This window comes from Sander vitreus, chromosome 11, assembly GCF_031162955.1.
Source record: "Sander vitreus isolate 19-12246 chromosome 11, sanVit1, whole genome shotgun sequence".
In the NCBI taxonomy this organism is placed as follows: domain Eukaryota; kingdom Metazoa; phylum Chordata; class Actinopteri; order Perciformes; family Percidae; genus Sander; species Sander vitreus.
Genome location: NC_135865.1, coordinates 6,973,897 through 6,993,726, shown reverse-complemented (window position 1 = coordinate 6,993,726; position 19,830 = coordinate 6,973,897). Strand labels below are relative to the sequence as shown.

The window sequence follows — 19,830 nt, the reverse complement described above, 5'->3', positions numbered from 1 at the left end:
CAAGACTTTGGGCATCGCAGATAACAGAAATGACACTGCTGCTGATCTATTGTCATATGACGATGGTTTATGGAAGATTGGCGCAGCCACAAAGACATTTACGGTAACAAAATCCTATAAAAACTGTAGACGTTCACAGAATAAAAAATATGTAGAGAAGGTAAAAATGCACTATAGCCTGCAAATATAATAAAGCTATAAAAGTAAAACAAAAAAAACAAAACAGCCAAAACACAAACACAGGCCCCTATAATATAAGGTAGCTTTTTTTGCATTCATTTTTAGGGTGGAATTCTTTTTTGTTGCTCGCACTCTCCACCCACGGCCGCAGGTGTGTGCCTATCTTAGCTACCTTTTGGAAGTTTCAAACACGGAAGTTTTAGGACTGTCAGTGTCACAACTCATTTCACCACCTGCACCTATGGAGTGTGCAGTAGCCTGGCTTCCCTGTTTTGTTTTCCTTTAGAAAGCCATGCAAAGGTGAACCGAAATAAATCTGTTCAGGCAGCGAGCGTACACAACTCTTTTGGACTTAAGGAACCAGGATCCAGCAGGGAGTCCGAGCCAATGGCATCCGCCGGGCAGATGGACCCGAGTGTGGGAGCGGGGCTCGGGGAAAGCCTGTCGATCCACGGCAGCACAGAGAAGCTCAACTCCTCCACTGTCAACCGCATCCTGATGGAGTTCCTGATGTACTTTGGCAAAGCCATGCTCGTCTTCTACCCCGTGTATCTGACAGGATACCTCGGCCTCAGTATCAGCTGGGTTCTGCTGTGCATGCTGCTAGCCACTTGGTGGAAGAAAAACCGCCAGTGGAAAGACGCCCGAATGGGAACCGCCATCGAATTTGTGGACAATGAAGCACTTGTGGTCAACAAGGAGCTAGCAAGTGCCTTACAAATGGCATCATGGGTATGTATTGTGCTAATATGTGCTACAACCGTACCATGATAAATGTCTACTGTTTGTCACACTGAAATTCAGCATCCAGGCAGTGATGGGACTCTACTCAGCAACTTTCCAGTCATTGAAGAAAGACCAAAGCTGTCAACCCTGTGTCTGCTGTTTTTGGAGTCACTGATATGATATGAAGTGCTATTTGTGGGTCGATCAAGGCAACACTAGTGCAGTGGTGGAATGTAACATGTACTCTAGTAGGCCTACTTAAGTACACATTTAGGTACTTATTTACAAATCTTTTCTTTTCTTGCTACTTTCTGCTTTTACTCAGCTACATTTCAGAGATAAACTATACCTATATATATATATATATATATATATACTATACTTTTTACACCACTAGGCCTATATTAATCTGACAGCTGTAGTTACTTTACAAATTAAGATTTCTGCACACAAGACACATGTAGTTTAAAAAAAAAAATGTTTTATTATAAATTAAACTACCCAACAATATAATGGCCTACAAGTCCGGCTGAAATGATTAGACTATTAAACACAGAACTGCTTTGATCGTTTCCAGTTCATAAAATGTTAGGATTTTTCTTTACTATTAATAAGTACATTTTCCTGATGATACTTACATACTTAAGTAATATTGTCAATGCAGGACTTGTAGCAGAGCATTTTTTACAGTGCACACACAGAGAGTGAGCTGCAAGACACTAACTGAAAAGTAATCTCTATTGTGTATATAACATTCCTCTGACTGACATTAGATGAATCCCTCTCACGATCTCAACTTTCTTAGTTCCCATGAGTCACTGTTTGATTGGGTGTGGTGGTGTGTAGAGAGACGACACCTCCTGCAAAATAACAGCACATTTGGCTGGCTTGACTTGTATGGGAGGTTCAGCCCCAGTCTGCCATGTCATGCAAATAAATGGTAGTGTTGTCAAGGCAACAGAGAGTGTGACATGTCCTACAGTGTGTGTGTGTGTGTGTGTGTGTGTGTGTGTGTGTGTGTGTGTGTGTGTGTGTGTGTGTGTGTGTGTGTGTGTGTGTGTGTGTAAAACTTAAACTTATGCACATTTCTAGCCTGACAAGCCAGACCCACATCAAGATGTTGGGTCTGGGAACTCACCATTGGCAGGGCTCAATCCGAGGGGCGGGATAAATGGTTGTCTGTCAAATTCCCACTGCACGCAATAGGATAGCGCTACAACCAAGCAGAGCAACGAAGAAGGTAGCGGAGCTAGTTGATAGATTAAACTTTTGCCATATCCGGCCGGCAAAATAAGCCCACCCATCGACTCTATACACGATGTGATTGGCCCGGCCAGAGTTTGGTTTTTCCACCTCGCAAGCCAACGGAGAGTTGCTAGGCGACCCTGGCTGCAAATTACATTTGCTGCCGCTAGGGTGCGTCTAGATTTCTAGGCTAGCACATTTCTTTTAAATCAATGGATCTTATATTACCCCATTTATAAAAAATGTTTTTGTGAGTTTTGGGTAAGCTTTCCCTTTTCAGCATCTTAGGCAGAAGTCACTGATGGTACTTTAATTGGATAGATGCTCAGCTGCTCTTTATTACAACATGATTCCAAACCTCTGTTACAGTCCACAGTTTTGATGCTGGAAAGAAACATTGGTAAGCCTTAATAACAAATACTACTGTGCTTCTCCATGTACGCTTTTTCTAAGAAATGCTGTCAAATTTCAGAAATGGGGGGGAAAAATGTGCAAAATGTTTCAGAGATGGATCCACAATCAGTTTTTATAGGCATTTGATTATTTTCCCATTTGACTCATGTTGACTAATTTAACTCATAAGCCATCTTAGAAGAATGTGCATGATTAACTACAACAACAACCACAATGGAAGTAAGTCCTGTGACCTTTTTTGGGTTAACTTTGATATTCTTCAATTCAAATGCACTTTTAATTGTGCATGTACATTGGTGTTGAACCATGTAAGTGTCTTTTAAAAAAATAAATAAAATGAATTGTCAAAAAATAATAAAGAATTTGCATGATAGATAATTAATAATTACTGACATGATTTTTGTCTTCCATCACCACCACAACCATCATGCATGCCGCTAACTGTATGTTGTTTGGGTATGGGAAAAATAATTACGAGCCCACTTCTAACTTCACTATCATGTTTTTCTTTCTTAAAGGTCAACTTTCCTGAGGTTGAGAAAGTTGGCTGGGTTAACAAGGTACAGTATCAAAAATAAAATTATCTTCTTACATCTTTCTGATTTCTGGAACCTGCTAAATCAAGTTTGTGCTTTTGATTTTTGACTCTGGTTTATGGACCCAGTGCTCAACTGCACCAACTGTGCCATCACTATATAGGGATTATGGCCTGCATTGGAATGCATTCAATGTACACAAAAAATGCAAAGGTAGTTGGGGTGCACAGGGTGTTAAAGGGATGGTTCGGATTTTTTTTAAATGGTCAGTCATAGTCAGTCTGTATTACCTACGGTGGATGGCGGTCGACACACCCCCAGTTTGGAGAAGCAGGCAGGAGTACTGACACGTGAGCTAAGCAACGTACTGCTGTGGATGCTATAGTGTATGCTATATTTAAAATATGTTCAGTGCTTTATGAAGCCATTCTATGATCTCTTCAAAGCCGCCAGACTCCCTTTGACAAAAACAGTAATTTTACCTCGCAGAACACGGGAGTTGCTGGTCTACCGCTGCCTTGATCGATTAGTTATTTTGTGTTTCTTTGTGACTTAGTTGTTTTAAAAGGGTTAGTTCGGATTCACCAAAGTCACACATAACTAGTCTCGCATTGCCAGACACTCCTCCACAGCGCTGCGGAGGAGGGTCTGGCTAGTCCACACAGCATTCCGGGATGGGAGAAAAACGTGCTCTGGTTTATTGGCATTTTTTTAAACCAATCACAATCGTCATGGGTGGCGCTAAGCGCCGGACACAATGACGGTGCTGCTGTAAAATAGCCTTGTGAAGGAACTTGTTTTGGTGGAAAATGTGTACGTTCAAAAGTTGTTTTAGTTGCGCAACAGAAAACTCAGATAGGACAGATAGTCTAGCTAGCTGTCTGGATTTACCCTGCAGAGATCTGAGGAGCAGTTAGCCAAAGTCCTCATAAGTCGACCGGAGGTTAGAACGCCAACACAAAGAAAGCAGAAGGAAATGGACATCCGGCCGAAAAGAGGGACATCCGGCTGAATTTCCGGCGGCACCTGAACAATCCCGGAAGTGGAACCTCGTGGATATAGACTATACAATAACAGAAACAAACTAATTGATCGAGGCAGAGGTAGACCAGCAACTCCCATGTTCTGCACGGTGAAATTACTGTTTTGTCAAAGGAGTGTGGTGGTTTTGAAGAGAGCATAGGTGGATATAACGGCTTCAGTTCCCCCATCAGAAAGGGCTGTCTGATGGCAAGGTAAAACGGTGAAAATATTCTAAATATAGGTTCTATGTTTTGCTGCTTCCCCAATCCACTAGATGATAGTTTTTTTTTCTGATGAGGTCAACCGCAACAAACTAATTTATCCTTAAAACAGATGTTGACAAAGTTTTAGTAGCCCCTGTTTGATGCAGAGTGCCTTTTAAGTATTCCCTCTATTTAAAAGTGCAAGTGCAATTATATGTGCTGTTTGCTTAAGGTGTGGAATCAAGGGGTTTACACATGCTCCATTATGTTCTGCTTTGCGTCTTCAGGTGTTGGAGCAGGCCTGGCCTTTCTTTGGGATGTACATGGAAAAACTCCTTAGAGAAAAAATCGAGCCGGCTATCAGGCTCTCCAACCAAGCGCTCAAAATGTTCACTTTTACCAAGATCCACTTCGGAAACATAGTAAGTTTGCATTTGTCCTTCATACTCCATAATCAAAGCCATTTAAATCCTCCTGAATATGACATATGTTCCATCAAACAGTAACCAAATCTTTTACCTGCTACATATATTTTATAAATCAAAGCACACCGACGTGATTTGGAGGTAGAAATGACGCTGTCACACAATGAGAGTACAGTGTCTCATTAAAGATGGCAGAGGAGGTTCCTTTTAATTTGTTTCCCAATTTCCAGCCTCTCAAGATCACTGGAACGAGAGCATACACACACGAAGTGGATCAAAGGGAAGTGGTCCTGGACTTGCACATAAGGTTGGTCAGCCACATTTCTCATGTCGGAGCTGCTTCTGTCTTGTCATTTGGTGTCAAATGTGTTTCAGTCCCTCTGTTCCAAAACTGTAAACTCTGAACAAGAGCCCCACTCATGTGTATGTCTCACCAGCACTGTTCACTTTGCAGTTATGATGGTGACGTGGACATCGACGCTGTAGTGAAGCCGCCAATCACAGCTGGTATCAAAGGACTTAAAGTGGGCATCTCATTTTTTTTTTTCTGCATTACATTTATCTTTATCGTATGTTTTTAGGACAAAGGTTGATGGAAACTGAGGCACTTAAGAGGTTAAAGTTTGAAAAGACCTTTTTATTATAGAAAATATGAAAGGCTTTTTTAACTTCACCCTCTCAAGTGCCTCGGTTTCCTCCAACCTGTGGACACTAGGATCCCCAAACTTAAGAGCACCGGAGGGATACTCTCAACACATCCGAGCCGCACTCCACGCATACTGCATTGTATATACGTGTTTAGGCTTGTAAAAACTGTCCTGAATCTTCCAGCTCCGTGGGATGCTGAGAGTCATTTTGCAGCCTCTTATTGGTCAAGCACCACTGGTGGGAGGAGTCACCTTTTTTTTCATCCGCCGCCCTGTAAGTGATCATTTCATGACCTTATTGTCCTCAATTAAGCTGTGATTTGCCAAGTTTAAAACTCTCTAAATGATTTTTTTTATTTTTACCAGACCCTAAACATCAACTGGACTGGCATGACCAACCTCTTGGACAGCCCTGCATTCAGGTTAGGTTTCACAGAAAACTCCCTGAGTCTTATAATGACCATCCTCTCGTGTTAGAATCTTATTGGTCCCCTTCCCATCTGTCCCCTTCCAGCTCCTTGTCGGAGGAGACCATCATTGACATCATTGCCTCGCTCATGGTGTTGCCCAACCGCATGTGCGTGCCCCTCATAGACCAGATCAAAATGGATCAGATGAGGTTCCCACTACCTCGAGTATGTCAGATGTACAATCCATTTTACAGATTAATCTTCATCTTCTCACCTGCAGCATCCTCTTGCATTTTAAAACACTCTACATCATTGCACATTTTAGGATAAAAGTCCCCTACCAAAAAAAATAAACTGTTAAAAGTTGGATGTTTAGACAAAGTATAGGTTTCTCTTGATCAAATTTTTAATAGATAGGTACATCTTTTTCTGTGTGTGTTTTTTTTCTTTCATGTGAAACAATAGTTTGAATCTCTCCCCGTCTTCTCCTCAGGGTGTGGTGAGGGTCCACTTGCTGGAGGCCAGAGACCTGGTGGCCATGGACACATTCATGATGGGTTTAGTAAAAGGCAAATCGGACCCCTATGCAACACTTCGAGTGGGCAACCGAAATTTTAAAAGCAAGACCATCAAAGAGACTTTGAACCCCAGATGGAATGAAGTGTTTGAGGTAGAGTACCAGTAGCACACATACCTGTTTAACATTCCTGTCAAAGCCTCTGGATGAGCTTAAAAATGCATGAACATAATTCTTTTTTTTTTTTAGTTGCACTGTAATCCTGTACAAGTTTGTTTATCCCAAGAAGTGTTGCCAAAAAAAAAAAAAAGGTGCAGATTTGCCACTTTGTGATGCAGAGAGCACATGTGAAGTTGCCGTGACCGATTCGAGAGGTTCTGATCACTGAGTTGTGGTTGTACTGGACAATGGACTCAAGTTAAAAAAAAAAAAAATATTAGGAGTAAAAGTAGCATTACAAGTTTGCAGCTGTCATTGTATTTATGTAAATAGCAATCTGCACATTTGTGAAATGTTTTTCTGTGACTCCACATTCAGAACATTCAGAATTTCAACATACAAGTTCCGATTTTTGTTCTACAAGTGCTCACATCAAGTCTACAAGCTCTCGCATTTTGCACCATATTTACCATGATAAAATTCCTTGCCTGTGAAAAGCTAAAGAAAAATACTCTCTGTCGCGCATTGCATTAAAGAGCTACTCAAATCACTGTTGGCAACTCATTGTTTGAAAGCTGAGCTTGTCTCCAGCAGGGCACAATTTCCACTATTGTTTGTTAGTACTAAATGCACTTTACAGGTGTAATGTTCATTATCCAGTATCCCTTGTCTATGTGCGATCTGCTAAAGTCTTTCTTTAAATGTTGCAGAAATCTCAGTACGTATGCTGAACTGGGCCACGCATCTAAACATTGACTTTCCCATCTGAAAGACATTTAATAACATCCACCTTTCCTTTATCTGTGTGCAGTTTGTCGCCCATGAAGCCCCCGGGCAAGAGTTGGAGATGGAGATTTATGATGAGGACACCGATAAAGACGACTTCCTTGGAAGGTACAAAACTATCTAATAACGGCGCATGTATAGACCTTTTTCACGGCAGACATGTTGACATGTCATAGTAGGACAAGCACAGGTGTATTCAAAACCATTAATGATGGCTGCATTCAACTTAGGAGAGGCCCTGGTATTGTGAATGCTGACTCACTGAAATAGCTTACTGGGACACTTTAAGTTAAGTTTATCAATTTCAGCTGTGCTTTTCCTATTGTGACAAGTCAAAATAGACTGTCCACCTAGGCATATTGTGATTGTGGCTGTAACCCTGTATGTCTGCTGTGAAAAAGGTCCATAGTATTCACTTTATTATATAGAGAGGGTTTCTCAAATATGGAAGATTTTCTCAAGCACTACTTACTACCATACATATGCCTTAGTGGCACTAAACAACACAAAATATGACGACTTCATCGTAAATATACAGGACATTAGCTTGTACAAACATGTTTTAGAGAAGAAAGCTGTACATGTGATATTAGCGCTGCAAATATATTAGTTTTAAATGATAAATATAAGGTTTTCACTCGCCATCGTTATGATTTTTCATCATCACCTTAGGTATAACCTTGATCTCGGAGTGGTGAAGAAAGAAATAGAAATGGATAAGGTGAGCTTTTATTTCATATTGTGGAAACACAATATTTAATAATGAATGTATTGATTTGTGCCTAATATGTACAGTATTTTCTCCGCAATAGGAAAAACTCCAAAAAATGTTTGCCGGTGTCGTGCCAAAAACGGATTGCCATCTGTGAGAGCGTGCACATTCTGTTAAAGCTGTATCACCCAGTTTATACATGTCCACAAGTTACTTGGAAAACTGCGTGTTACTGGATGTATTGACCCTTTTTTTAAAAGGTATTTCAACAGGTAAAAAGTTCTGGGTGGGCTATAATCTGTCAGATATAAGCCTCATGAATGAAATCATGTAATCTTGAGGTATAAATAACCTCTCAGTGAAAAGGTAGGTGTTACAGCCATTACAATGTTGTATGTGTCAATATTATGCTTGTACACTGGGTGGTGCGTGGGCAGCCATATAGCTGACCTCTCCAGCACAGGTGCAGGTGATTGAGACTGGATGAGCATACAGTTTTTGAACGTATTGTGTCGAGTAGAATGTACCCGTTGTTTGTTTATTGAAATAAATGGTTAATCGCAAGCAAAAGGGCGTGGAAATAACTGAGTGCACGCGTCCAACTAGCTATCCGCCAGTCTTGCAATCCCTCGGAGACTTTAAGTGGTAAAAGCCACCAACAGTTAGTCTCGCATTGCCAGACCTTCCTCCACAGCGCTGCAGAGGAGGGTCTGGCTAGTCCATACAGCATTCTGGGATGGGAGAACAACGTGCTCTGGTTTATTGGCATTTCTTTAAACCAATCTCAATCATCTTGGGCGGCGCTAAGCTCCGGAAACAATGACGGTGCCTCTGCAAAATAGTCTCGGGAAGGAACTTGTTTTGGTGGAACGTGTGTACGTAAAAAAAAAAAGCTGTTTTAGTCGTGCAACAGAAAACTCAGATTGGACAGATAGTCTAGCTAGCTGTCTGGATTTACCCTGCAGAGATCTGAGGAGCAGTTAACCATAGTCCCCACTGGAGTTTAAAACGCCAACACAAAGGAAGCCCAAGGCAACGGACATCTGGCCTAAATGAGTGAAATCCGGTGGAAATTCCAGCGGTAACCGAGCAATCCCGGAAGTGTACCGTCGTGGATATAGACTACCAACAGTAGGGACTGCAATCACTTTTTGGCAAGTGGAAAAAGGATTGGTTATAATCCGGGGCGCTCCTGCAGACAACAATCACTTTTTGGCTGACGATCGATTTGTGGCACAACACCGGCACTACAGGACATTACAGAACAGTTTCCTACTAAATGCTAATGCATTTCTACCCATTTCCCCCAGTTTTCTGTTTAAATGCAGTCTTTATGTGAATGTCATGTTGATAAATGAATCTCTCTCGCTGTTGTAGTGGTTTACTCTGGAAGGGATCCAGAAGGGAGAAGTTCATCTCAGGCTCCAGTGGCTTTCCCTTAAGTGTGACCCCAGCCTGCTGAGGGAGGTAGCCTCACCGTTGCTTACATTTATTCCATCTGAATTTTCTTTTAATGTTTATATTCAATATATTCAATTCAATATTAGGCTGTTATTCTACTTGTCAATCTTCTGGCCACAAGGGTGCCTATCTTAACTGTAGGATGAGCCTGTGTGCAACTTACTTAAGTTTTTGGGCCAGCAGTCAGTCAGTCAGTCAGTCAGTCAGTGGTGTAAATCATGTATTGCTCTCTGCCTTCACTCTCTTCCAGTCTACAGACGGCCTTGCTTGTGCCATGCTTGCAGTGTATCTGGACAGTGGCTCAAACCTACCAGTAAGTGGCTTTTAATGGGGACTGGTGTTTTAATGGGGACTGGTGTTTTAATGGGACTGGTGTTTTAATGGGGACTGGTGTTTTAATGGGGACTGGTGTTGTTGAGAGCAGATGATCATATTGTCTTGAAATCCTGGTGAATTTGATGGTAAAAAATCAAGTCCTTGAAAGTTTTTGAAAATAGACGTAAATAGATATGGGTCGTTGAAAGTGCTTGAATTAATATTTTTTGTGCAGGAATAGAATTGAAGTTATTAAGATTATTATTTATTTTTTTTACGTTAGTAAATAGGCTACGTTCTGCTGTCTGCATACGTGTCTCCCGCAGGCGCGTCATTGTTTCCTTGAATTTGATGTTTAAGAAGGTGTGGGGTCCCTGGATGATGCAACATGGATAGACAAATGTGCTGATGTGTACTCTTGTGTTTGTCTCCAGAAAGACCACCGCGAGATCTCCGAGCTTCAGAAACCCGGGAAGCAATCAAAGGAAGCTCGGGTAAGCTGCCTTCCTTTTCCAATAGTTGCTATAAGAAAGAACTGGGCCTGGAACCCCAGACCCAAAGGCCCTGAAGGCCCCATTTTCATTGTGCGTAGTTTGTAGTTTTGTTTTTGTTTGTAGTTTGATTGAATGATAATAATAATTTCTCGTAAATATTAACCCTCTTGTTGTCCTCGGGGTCAAATCTGACCCATTTTCAAAAAGTTTCTATATCAGAAATGTGGGTTTCTTTCAACCAAATTTTAAAACAAAAATAACGTGGATGGTTCCATACAATGCTTTTCAAAAGTTAAATAAATGATCAGTTCACTACTTTCATTAATTTAGTTTCATTCAATGTTATAGTAGGTAAAGAAAAATTGATAATAGAACGTTGGAAAACATAGGATAAACATTTTTTTTAAAAAAGTGACAAAAATGTCTGGAAAATCTTCAAAAAATGCCAGGAAAAGTGACAAAAACATGGGAAAAGCTTAAAAAAAAAAAAACGTGAAAAGCGCAGAAATAATATTGACAGAAAGTTTGAGTGACAAAAGTGTCGAAAAAGACGACCAGAACGTTGGAATTTTTTTCACGTTTTGACCCAGAAAACCAAGAAGTTGCATGGTCGACGGGGAAAACGACACAAATCGTAACGTGAGAATTCAGTTTTGCCTGTCACACTTCACTCCACTGTATTTCCACACAATGACCAGCACAGGGCATTTAGGAGCTGCTTCTGATAGATAGATAGATAGATAGATAGATAGATAGATAACAGATTTGTTTAACAGGTTTGGGTCAAAAAGTATCCTTAAATAATTCTCTCAATTTCTTATAATAATGTTATAATTGCCCTAATTATCAGATGGATGGGGTTAGAGCATAGGCACAAGTTTGAGTGGGTCAAATGTTTCTTACAGAAACTGTTAAGTAACCTGTGACCTCAATGGCATTTGATTTATCCTATGAAGAAATCTTAAAATCCTAAAAAAAACAAAAAAAAAGCCTGTATATTTGACTTACAAAGGGGTCAAATGGGTATAGAAATAATGATTGTTTGACTTGCTCAACTAAGTCCTCACCACAAAAAACCCCTCAACGCACAGGGACAGGTACACCTGAGCACTACCAGAGAACATGATCTGACTAAAGCTTTTGTCTGACATCAAAATACCAAAGGACTGTCAATTGTAAGGTAGTAAAGTAAAAAAGATATATCTGCCTGATTTAACCTTTAAGAATATACATTGGGTTTTTATTTTGGCACAGAAAAGAACATTAACTATTTGACAACCCCTAACATAAAAGGCCTCAAGCATTCCATGCAGTCTATTTAAGATGCGCTAGCTATGAAATAAAAAAAAAAAGAAGGCTTAACTAAAAGGAGATGTGTGAAACTACAGTACAAGTGCCTCTCTTTCACACCCTATGGGGAATGTCCAGCGATAAAACCTTTGTACGAACAGGTTCTGTTGGAAGAAGGGTTGGGCCTCTGCATACCAAACAGCCCTGGATTAATATTCATATTTTGAATCAAGTGCAGGCTAATATTTTAGCATTCATTAGGCTGGTGTTATTAAATTAAAAAATCACCCCCCTTTCAAAACTGATTTGATGTATTAGTAAGAACAACTTACATACAGTTAGTCAACTATATGAGTAATGCAATTGTGACCATTAGTGGACTGGTTCCTATGACATAGGGAAAATAAACGATATGTTGTTTTTTTTCTATTCTCAACAATGAGAATCAATCTTCATTTAAGATTCCGTTTTAGTTTTTTATACATACATGTCTGACGTTTGTCTTTTATTGTGTGATGTGTATCTTTGTCTTTGGTATGTTGTCAATCCTTTATCTTCCTTCTCAAGGGCAAAAACTACCTATTGTACTTTAGCGGTTGATCATCCTGAGCTGTAGTACATGATTCATATCAAACATAGTTGAGGAAAACTGCGATGACAGCCTTGTCTTAAGTCAGGGTGGTTTATTCCTTTCCAAAAGATTCTGAGGAAAAGCAAATCATTCTAACAGTCGTGATGTGGTTGTAACATTTACTCAGTAAGTGCATAAAGTAGTCCGACAGTTGAAGTAGACCGTTCTCAGTCAACGTGTCGAGTTTATTGAAGGTTGTTGTTAAAGCCCCAAATGTGTCCGCATCAACCTCTGCTTTCTTCTTCCCACTTGGAATGTTGTCAGCCATGCTCATGCCAATAGCATTCACTCCAATAATAATACAAGTTTACTTTTTTGTTTTTTTTGCCAGCGTAAACATCTGTTGTACACTATGTGTCCCAGATGGTGTGGTGTGTCTGCAATGTATTAGGGAGTGGAATGCATAACCTGCCCAACCTGGAAGGCAACAGGCTGCTTGTAGACAACTCCCAGTGTTAGCTGGTTAGCTTGTTGCTGGCACCCTATTGTAATAAGTGAAAGCAGAATTTTATATAATGTTGATAATGGTGAGTCATTCTGGCCCATCTGTAGTTGCTAACTAATATTGCTCATTGTTCCTGAGTGGGTTTTTTTCTCAACAGTGTATGAAAACATGTTGCCATGTTTACTTTGTTTTCAGCTCACAAAAAAGAGAACCGCCATGCCAAACTCCTTTGTGGAATTTTCCATTGATAAGGACATTAAGAAAAGCAAGGTACGGCTCTCACTTGATCACATTATTACACCATTTTCTCTTTAAAGGGGAACGCCACCTAAATGAAGAATTCCAATATGTTATTTCCATGGCCTAGGAAAGTTCAATCAATATTTGTGAACATGAGCTACTCTCTCTTTAAAGCCAGAAACCAGAGAACTAAGTCTCAAACTTGTGATGTCATCAGGTACAAAGCTGCTTCATAGACAATGAATGGGAGACTGATTTTTTTATTTTATTTTTTTTTATTTTATAATACCCATAGTGTTCTCAGTTTAGAAACAGAACATGTACCCATATACTCCAATCATTCCACTGGGCGATCTCGGTGTCATCTATAACCTCTTCATTAATTGACTATGGAGCAGTTTCACCAGTTTTTACTTGATGAAATCACGAAATTTGAGTTGTAGCACTCTAGTTTTTGGCTTTGGGAGAGAGTTGTTCACGTTTACTAATATGTTTGGACTGTCTTAGACCATAGGAGTAACATGTATGCATTTTTTAAAATGCTCCCGTTAAGTCATTAGATTAATACAGTAGCTCTTAATTGTTACACTTGTTTCAGTGTATTTGGCACTGTACAAGAAGGCCGACCCCTGTCAAACTGAAAAGCAATGAAAGCATTCAGCTGTAGTTATTACTTACTGTCTTGTCTTTTCACAGGTTGTGTACGCATCTAAAGACCCGGTGTGGGAGGAGGGCTTCACCTTCTTTGTGCATAATGTCAAAACACAGCAGCTCATAGTTCAGGTTTGTCATTTCATGTTGCACACAAACCAAACAGATGGTTTGTCTGTTTTGATTTGCAAATTGGCAAATGCTGCAATATGTATGTGGCTGGACAGTGATCTGACCTCCAAGACTAGTCTATAGTTGTATTTATCCCTATGGAACTCTATGTGTCAATATGTATTTCACTGACAAAAGACCGCTACCTTATCATTTCATCACAATAGAACCTAAAAACAAGGAAACCATGTTGTAAAAAGTAGACCCTTTTTCAGTCTCTCAAATATAAATAACGAATATAAAACCTTTTTCCAATCACTGCTTGAATAGTTTTATTTGTGTTCTTGTGGTCCAGGTCAAAGAGTCGGAGAAGAAGACTCCGCTCGGTGTTCTCCAATTGCCCCTGGCTCGCCTCCTCAACATCTCCGACATGACCATAGACCAGCGGCTCCCGCTGGAGCGCTCTGGAGTGAACAGCCAGATCAAGCTGAAAGCCACTCTAAGGGTGAGTACACGTTGGAAGGCAAACGCACACGTATAGTACGTACAAACTCCCATAATACATAGACTGATCAAGTACATCACACGTTTATCGGTGTTTTAAGCCCCCAACGTCTCCTTCCAGGTAGCGCTGCCTAGAAGGCATTAGGATTAGGTTATGGTTAGGGTTAAGGTTAGGGTTAGGTGCCTTGAAGTCAACGGTTGCAGCGCTGCCTGGAAGGAGACGTTGGGGGCTTAAAACACCATTGAGCACATCACACAGTCCGTACAAAGACACAGTTTCATACCAAAACATCATTCAGCTGCTTTAACCTACACCTGGATCATGAGAACTTTCAAGTAGGGGTGTGACGATACATCGATCTGGATGGATATATATCGATTCAATCCTCAACTATCCAATATTATCGATACAAAGTGAAAATATCGATACATATCGTCATCTTTAAGATGCGCCTTTATTTTGAAATTCCCACTTTATATTTATTATTTTTATGATAAAAAGAATTGGTTTGTTCTTAATTTAAACGTCTGGGAAAGCTTAGAAAAGAAATTGTCAAATCATTTTAGTTGCTTTTTTAAATGTAACTGATTGTGTTAAATGGACTTTGTATCGTCTCGTATCGGTCGCAGGCCCCTGAATTGAATCGAAATCATATCGTGGGAGACTTTGTGATATCGGTAAATAATGTATCGTTGTCCTAAAAATCGATATAATCGCGTATCGTGATAAAACGAGTGATTTACACCCCTACTTTCATATGAGCTCTATTACTGTACATTTATGTGTTTACATTGTGTTACTGACATTAGCCATTTTCTCAATCCCATAACAGATTCTTGCCGTGGAAAAGCCTCCACCCAAGATTATCGTCAAGCCTCCTCCACAAGACAAACGGCAAATACCACCTACTAACGAAGGAGCTAGTGCCCCTGTATCCACTCCCTCTGCCACTACATCCTCCTCTCCAGGACTTTCCCACCAAACCAACCCCCCTGCCCAAGCCTCATCTCCGGCCTTGGCAGCTAAGACCCAGAACGGCTCTAAGGAAACCTGGCAGCCACCTTCTTCCACGTCACACATGCGTCGGTATGACTCCCAGAGCCTGCTGTCGGAGAATTCCATCGCTTCCCCAGCAAACATGCGTCGGTATGACTCCCACAGTCTGCTGTCGGAGAACTCCATCGCTTCTTCGCGTTTCGACCTTTCAGAGGGGGCCACGTATCCAGAGTGAGTCCATAGCGTTGTTCTGTGTCTACATGTCTTTTTCAGACCTATAGTGTGCTGACCTCTAACCTTTCTACTGATATCGTGAACTAAGCTATATAGATTTAAACAAGAGTTAAGTAATAAAAGTGACATTGACAAACGTTTTCTATCACTACAGGGCCATCCGGAACCATCAGGGTTCATTTGGGGAGATCCAGCTGACTGTACGCTATGCCGCCCTGAGGAAAAAACTCATCGTCCAGGTTATCTCCTGCAGGTACAGCGGAGAAGTCAAGCCTCACTATTGTTACCCTAACAGCAGTACCAATATTGTACTGTACATGTTTACCTATGCTAGTGTCTTGCTGTTTTCTTTTGCTCTGGTCTCAAAACATCTGGCCAAAGTACTACTGGCACATTTACCGATAAGTTGATTAATGTGCGTTGTCCTTTATAAATAAAATAAATGAAATTAAATACTGACCAGGAATATTCCCATTTGCCTAGCTCAGCTCTGAACACGTTTTAGATTCCAGAACTAGAGCTATGATCAGGCCCAAAAAAACCAGGCCCAGACATGAACCCCCATAGTTTCTGTCCAAGCCCAACTCGAGCCCAAACCACGGCAGCAGTTTTTTGCCCAAGCCCGATTAAAACCCAAATTTCCACTGTGTAAAATAAACGTTTAATATTAAAAAAAATCTTTGGTTACACTTTACTTGAAGGTATCTACATAAGAGTGACATGACATTGTCATGAACATGTCATAAACATTATAAACAAGTCAAACGTTTATGACAACGCTTCTTTTAGAAAGTGTCATTTGATTTTGGTTAGGTTTGGGTTAAAACGCAACGCCCAGGATGGGCACTGCGAGGGGCACGGGCACAAGGGGACCACTGGTGTGAATAAAACACTTAGGGTTAGGGTTCATGTGTCACGACTGTGTCATGACAGTGTCATGTGTTCATGACAGTGTCACGTCACTCTTATGTAGATACCTTCAAGTGACACGATCTCTGAACATGCCCAAATACTGCCATATTAAATAGAGATTGTATTACATTTGGTCAAACATAGCGGTACGCAGCCCATACATTATTCATGAAATTATACAGACTATAAGAACTATTATTTTTTTATTTTTTACGCAAAATTTGTGCGTATCTGACCCGATTTAAACCCAGGGAAATTTTAGGAAAATTACAGCCTGGCCCGGCCAGAGAGTCAAAGCTCTACTCTTTCTCACATTTCAGTTTCTGAGAGATAACGTTAAAATAACTTTCACGGGTAATTGGTTGAAATACTGTACATGGACTATACTTTGCTATGGATATATATATGCCACCATCAAGTGATCAGTTTTTGCCTAGAATTATTTCTTTTTCAGTTCTCAGTAGAACATGAACCACAGTTTTGTTTTGAGAATACTATATATAATAGTCAGTATTTCCTTGGTTTAAATGCTGTGACTGAGTCCAACATAACAAAGGAGGAAATTGCTCTAATTAACATATACATGATTTTCTCTTCAAATGTATGTTGCCTGCAGGAACATATTCCGCTTCAGTGAGAATGGCACAGACTCTTATGTCCGCCTGTATTTTCTCCCTGACCAATCCTGGATTCACCGCAAGAGGACACAAGTCAAGAAGAGGACAGTCAATCCTGTCTTCAATCACAAGTAAGCTTACCAGATTCATCCTACATCACGCATCTATATGAAGAAGCAATTTTTGATTTCTTATCACCACAGTGAAGTAGTTGCTGTACGTTTAAGGCTCAGAAGTCAGTTTCAGGCTCAGAGTTTGAGACAGAGTCTCTTTCCGCCATTTCTCTTTCATCACAGGTTTGAATTCGACGTGTCACTTCAAGAAGCACAAACCAGAAAATTGGATATTGCAGTGAAAAATGGCAAAATGTTCCACTCACGGGAGAGTAAGGACATTGGCATGGTGGGTAATACTACTTGTAATAGACTGTTCATTTCACAAGATTTTCAAAGGGTAAGGGCAGTTTAAATGCTCTATGCAGTTCAACGGTGTCATCGGTGAGACAAATATTTCCAACTTTAGCTCATTATGGTTCAGTGTAAAGTTTTTTTTTTTATTTCAAACATACAGTATATTGCAAAACCAATGTCTTGGCCGCAATGGTTATCACACTTTTGCAGTTTCCAACTCAGTCTGGATAAGTGACTGAATTTTCCAGTTCTGCTCCTGTCCACAGGTGCTGCTAGAACTTTCACAGTTGGATATAGCCAAAGGCGTCACAGAATGGTACGGGGCCCAGTTTTCTTTTATTTTTTTATTTTCCATGACTTGGGTAAACATTAGCTGTATTCTGAATTGAAGTTCCAATACTTTGTAATGTCATTGTGGTGTACATTGTCTGGTCAACAGTAATCATATATTGCATATTGGGAAACACATGGCTTATTTGATTCAATAATAATTATATGAATATTTGATTTCTCTTTCCTCTTAAGGTATGAGCTCACGCTGCCTGGGCTGAAGAAATTCAGCTAGTGGGTAGAACTGTAAAACTTCTGTTTTCAAAGCAGCTCTTCAGCAGCTGCAAGGCCAACTGCAGGCCGGATAAATGCTTGGGTAGTGGCATGTTACTTTGTCTCCCTTATCATCGTGGACAAGTTGGGCTTTCCCAATGCAGCAAAGGCTGTACACTTGCAGGCACATATAGTAATATTCCAAACCACTCTCCTACTCAGGGTCGTACACGGAATAAAGTGTTTAGTTGTTATGCATTTGTCCCACTTACAGATATCCCCCATGATATAACGAAATATTCAGTTTAAATATTTTATTTAAACATGCTTTGGTATTCCAGATAATGCAGTGTATCATTTTATGATCCAACTTAATGTAGCTTATTTGTATTGACAAACACGATTCTAAATAATAATGCAATTTCTTAGCATGTATTTTCCATAGTATGTAATGTACCCTAATTCATCAGAACATGTTTGTATTTATACTTTATCAAGAAATTAGATAATTCCTTTTAATGTAGATATGTTTTGTGGGAGGGTTGGTTTTAAGTTGATCTGAGCCAAAGTTATTCTTTTTGTATTGTTGTGTTAATATGTGTATTAATAGTTAAGTAATATTTCATAGTTGTTGAAATAAATAAAAAAGCAAGTGTGTTTGTTGCAATCCAGGAGAGTCATTACATATTGAGGATGGGTTGCACACGTTAATATACATGTATACATGTTCATAGCTGGAAGAAGCCAAATACTGAGCAGTCCTACTAAAGAAGTCGGTTCATTAGAAGAGAAACAGCATCCAAGCGAGGCACATGACACTAGTTCTTTGCTTAAGCGCACCTTGACAATAGTGGGGGAGTGAGTAAATTGATACCTAACCCTTTAGATTTATCACCTGGTATTTAAGTAATCTTCAATTTCAACATTTCAAATGCTCTCACACTCCCATAAACAAGCTTCATAAAGTGTATTAATAAAGTACTGGACTTGTGGTAGCCATCTATGCTAAATACATTGTTGACTGCTAATGTTAATTGTAAAAAGTTGGCCAAGAATTTGGTCTAATGGTAAACTGTTCATCTGTTGTCCTTTTAAATTATTCCACAGCTGGAAAATGTATTACCAGTTTACAGTTTCTGGTGTTTTTGAATTGGCACAGTAAATGACTGTGACATTTGTTTTCAGCTCACATTTTCATAGCAAATAAACATCTTTAAGAAAATAAATGTTTTTTTCTCTTAAAATGGTTTTAATAAATGTGAGATTAAGTGTGACTGCTTGTCTTTATTTACACACCATTACATTCAGTCCATATGCGTTGCTTGTATGTGTAAGCCCCATAGACGGTAGGGATATAGACCATTTTCCATTGAAAAGGTAGGGTTTAACTTGCCCAAAGTGTTAAGGACTCCAGCCCTTGCCTGCACCCCCGCGACCCCCCGGTCTATAAAGTGGCGATACCGCTAAACCCGATACAATTGATAGAATAGTGCTATACAATTATCTTTCTATTCTAACATATACTTATATACTCTTGAACAATTTACAACATTCCGTCCGCTTATTGTATCACCATCAATGTCCCCCACCCCACGCTCACAACACACAATGGACTATTCCATCACTAGGCTCGCTGCACCTAAACATTGTGTTGCTAGGGGCGCTGAAACTTCCCATGGAGATGGAAACTCCGAGAGTGCAAGTTTTCTACACAGCATCAAATACTGAAGCAGGGTTATCATCACAGTGGGAATTTTAAGGCACAGCACATGAGGGAAATTAGATTAAACATGGTTAACAAAATGTCAAGCGAAGTCATGACAGAAACAGTTTTTTAACTGTTAACGTTACGCTGTTTGATGGAATATTGACAGTAATGAACTTGCTTACGTTGTGCTACTATTATATTGGTCTTGTAGCTTTATATCTATGACTATATCTATAGCTATAATTAACAAAGCACAGGCTATTTTTTATATTTATATATATTTT

General features: G+C 39.9%; 1 protein-coding gene across 1 annotated transcript; it reads left to right on the top strand.

Moving 5' to 3' along the window:
- The first annotated feature begins 361 nt into the window (after nt 1-361).
- On the top strand, nt 362-19,112 carry esyt3 (extended synaptotagmin-like protein 3). Its single transcript, XM_078263233.1, has 23 exons — nt 362-912; nt 3,084-3,125; nt 4,615-4,749; nt 4,983-5,059; nt 5,207-5,276; nt 5,584-5,673; nt 5,766-5,821; nt 5,914-6,034; nt 6,303-6,479; nt 7,297-7,379; nt 7,944-7,992; nt 9,361-9,450; nt 9,695-9,757; nt 10,194-10,253; nt 12,815-12,889; nt 13,556-13,642; nt 13,977-14,126; nt 14,959-15,353; nt 15,511-15,609; nt 16,885-17,016; nt 17,182-17,287; nt 17,562-17,611; nt 17,821-19,112. The coding sequence occupies exons 1-23, from the start codon at nt 568-570 to the stop codon at nt 17,858-17,860; spliced, it is 2,592 nt and encodes an 863-aa protein (XP_078119359.1). The 5' UTR covers nt 362-567; the 3' UTR covers nt 17,861-19,112.
- Nucleotides 19,113-19,830: the final 718 nt, after the last annotated feature.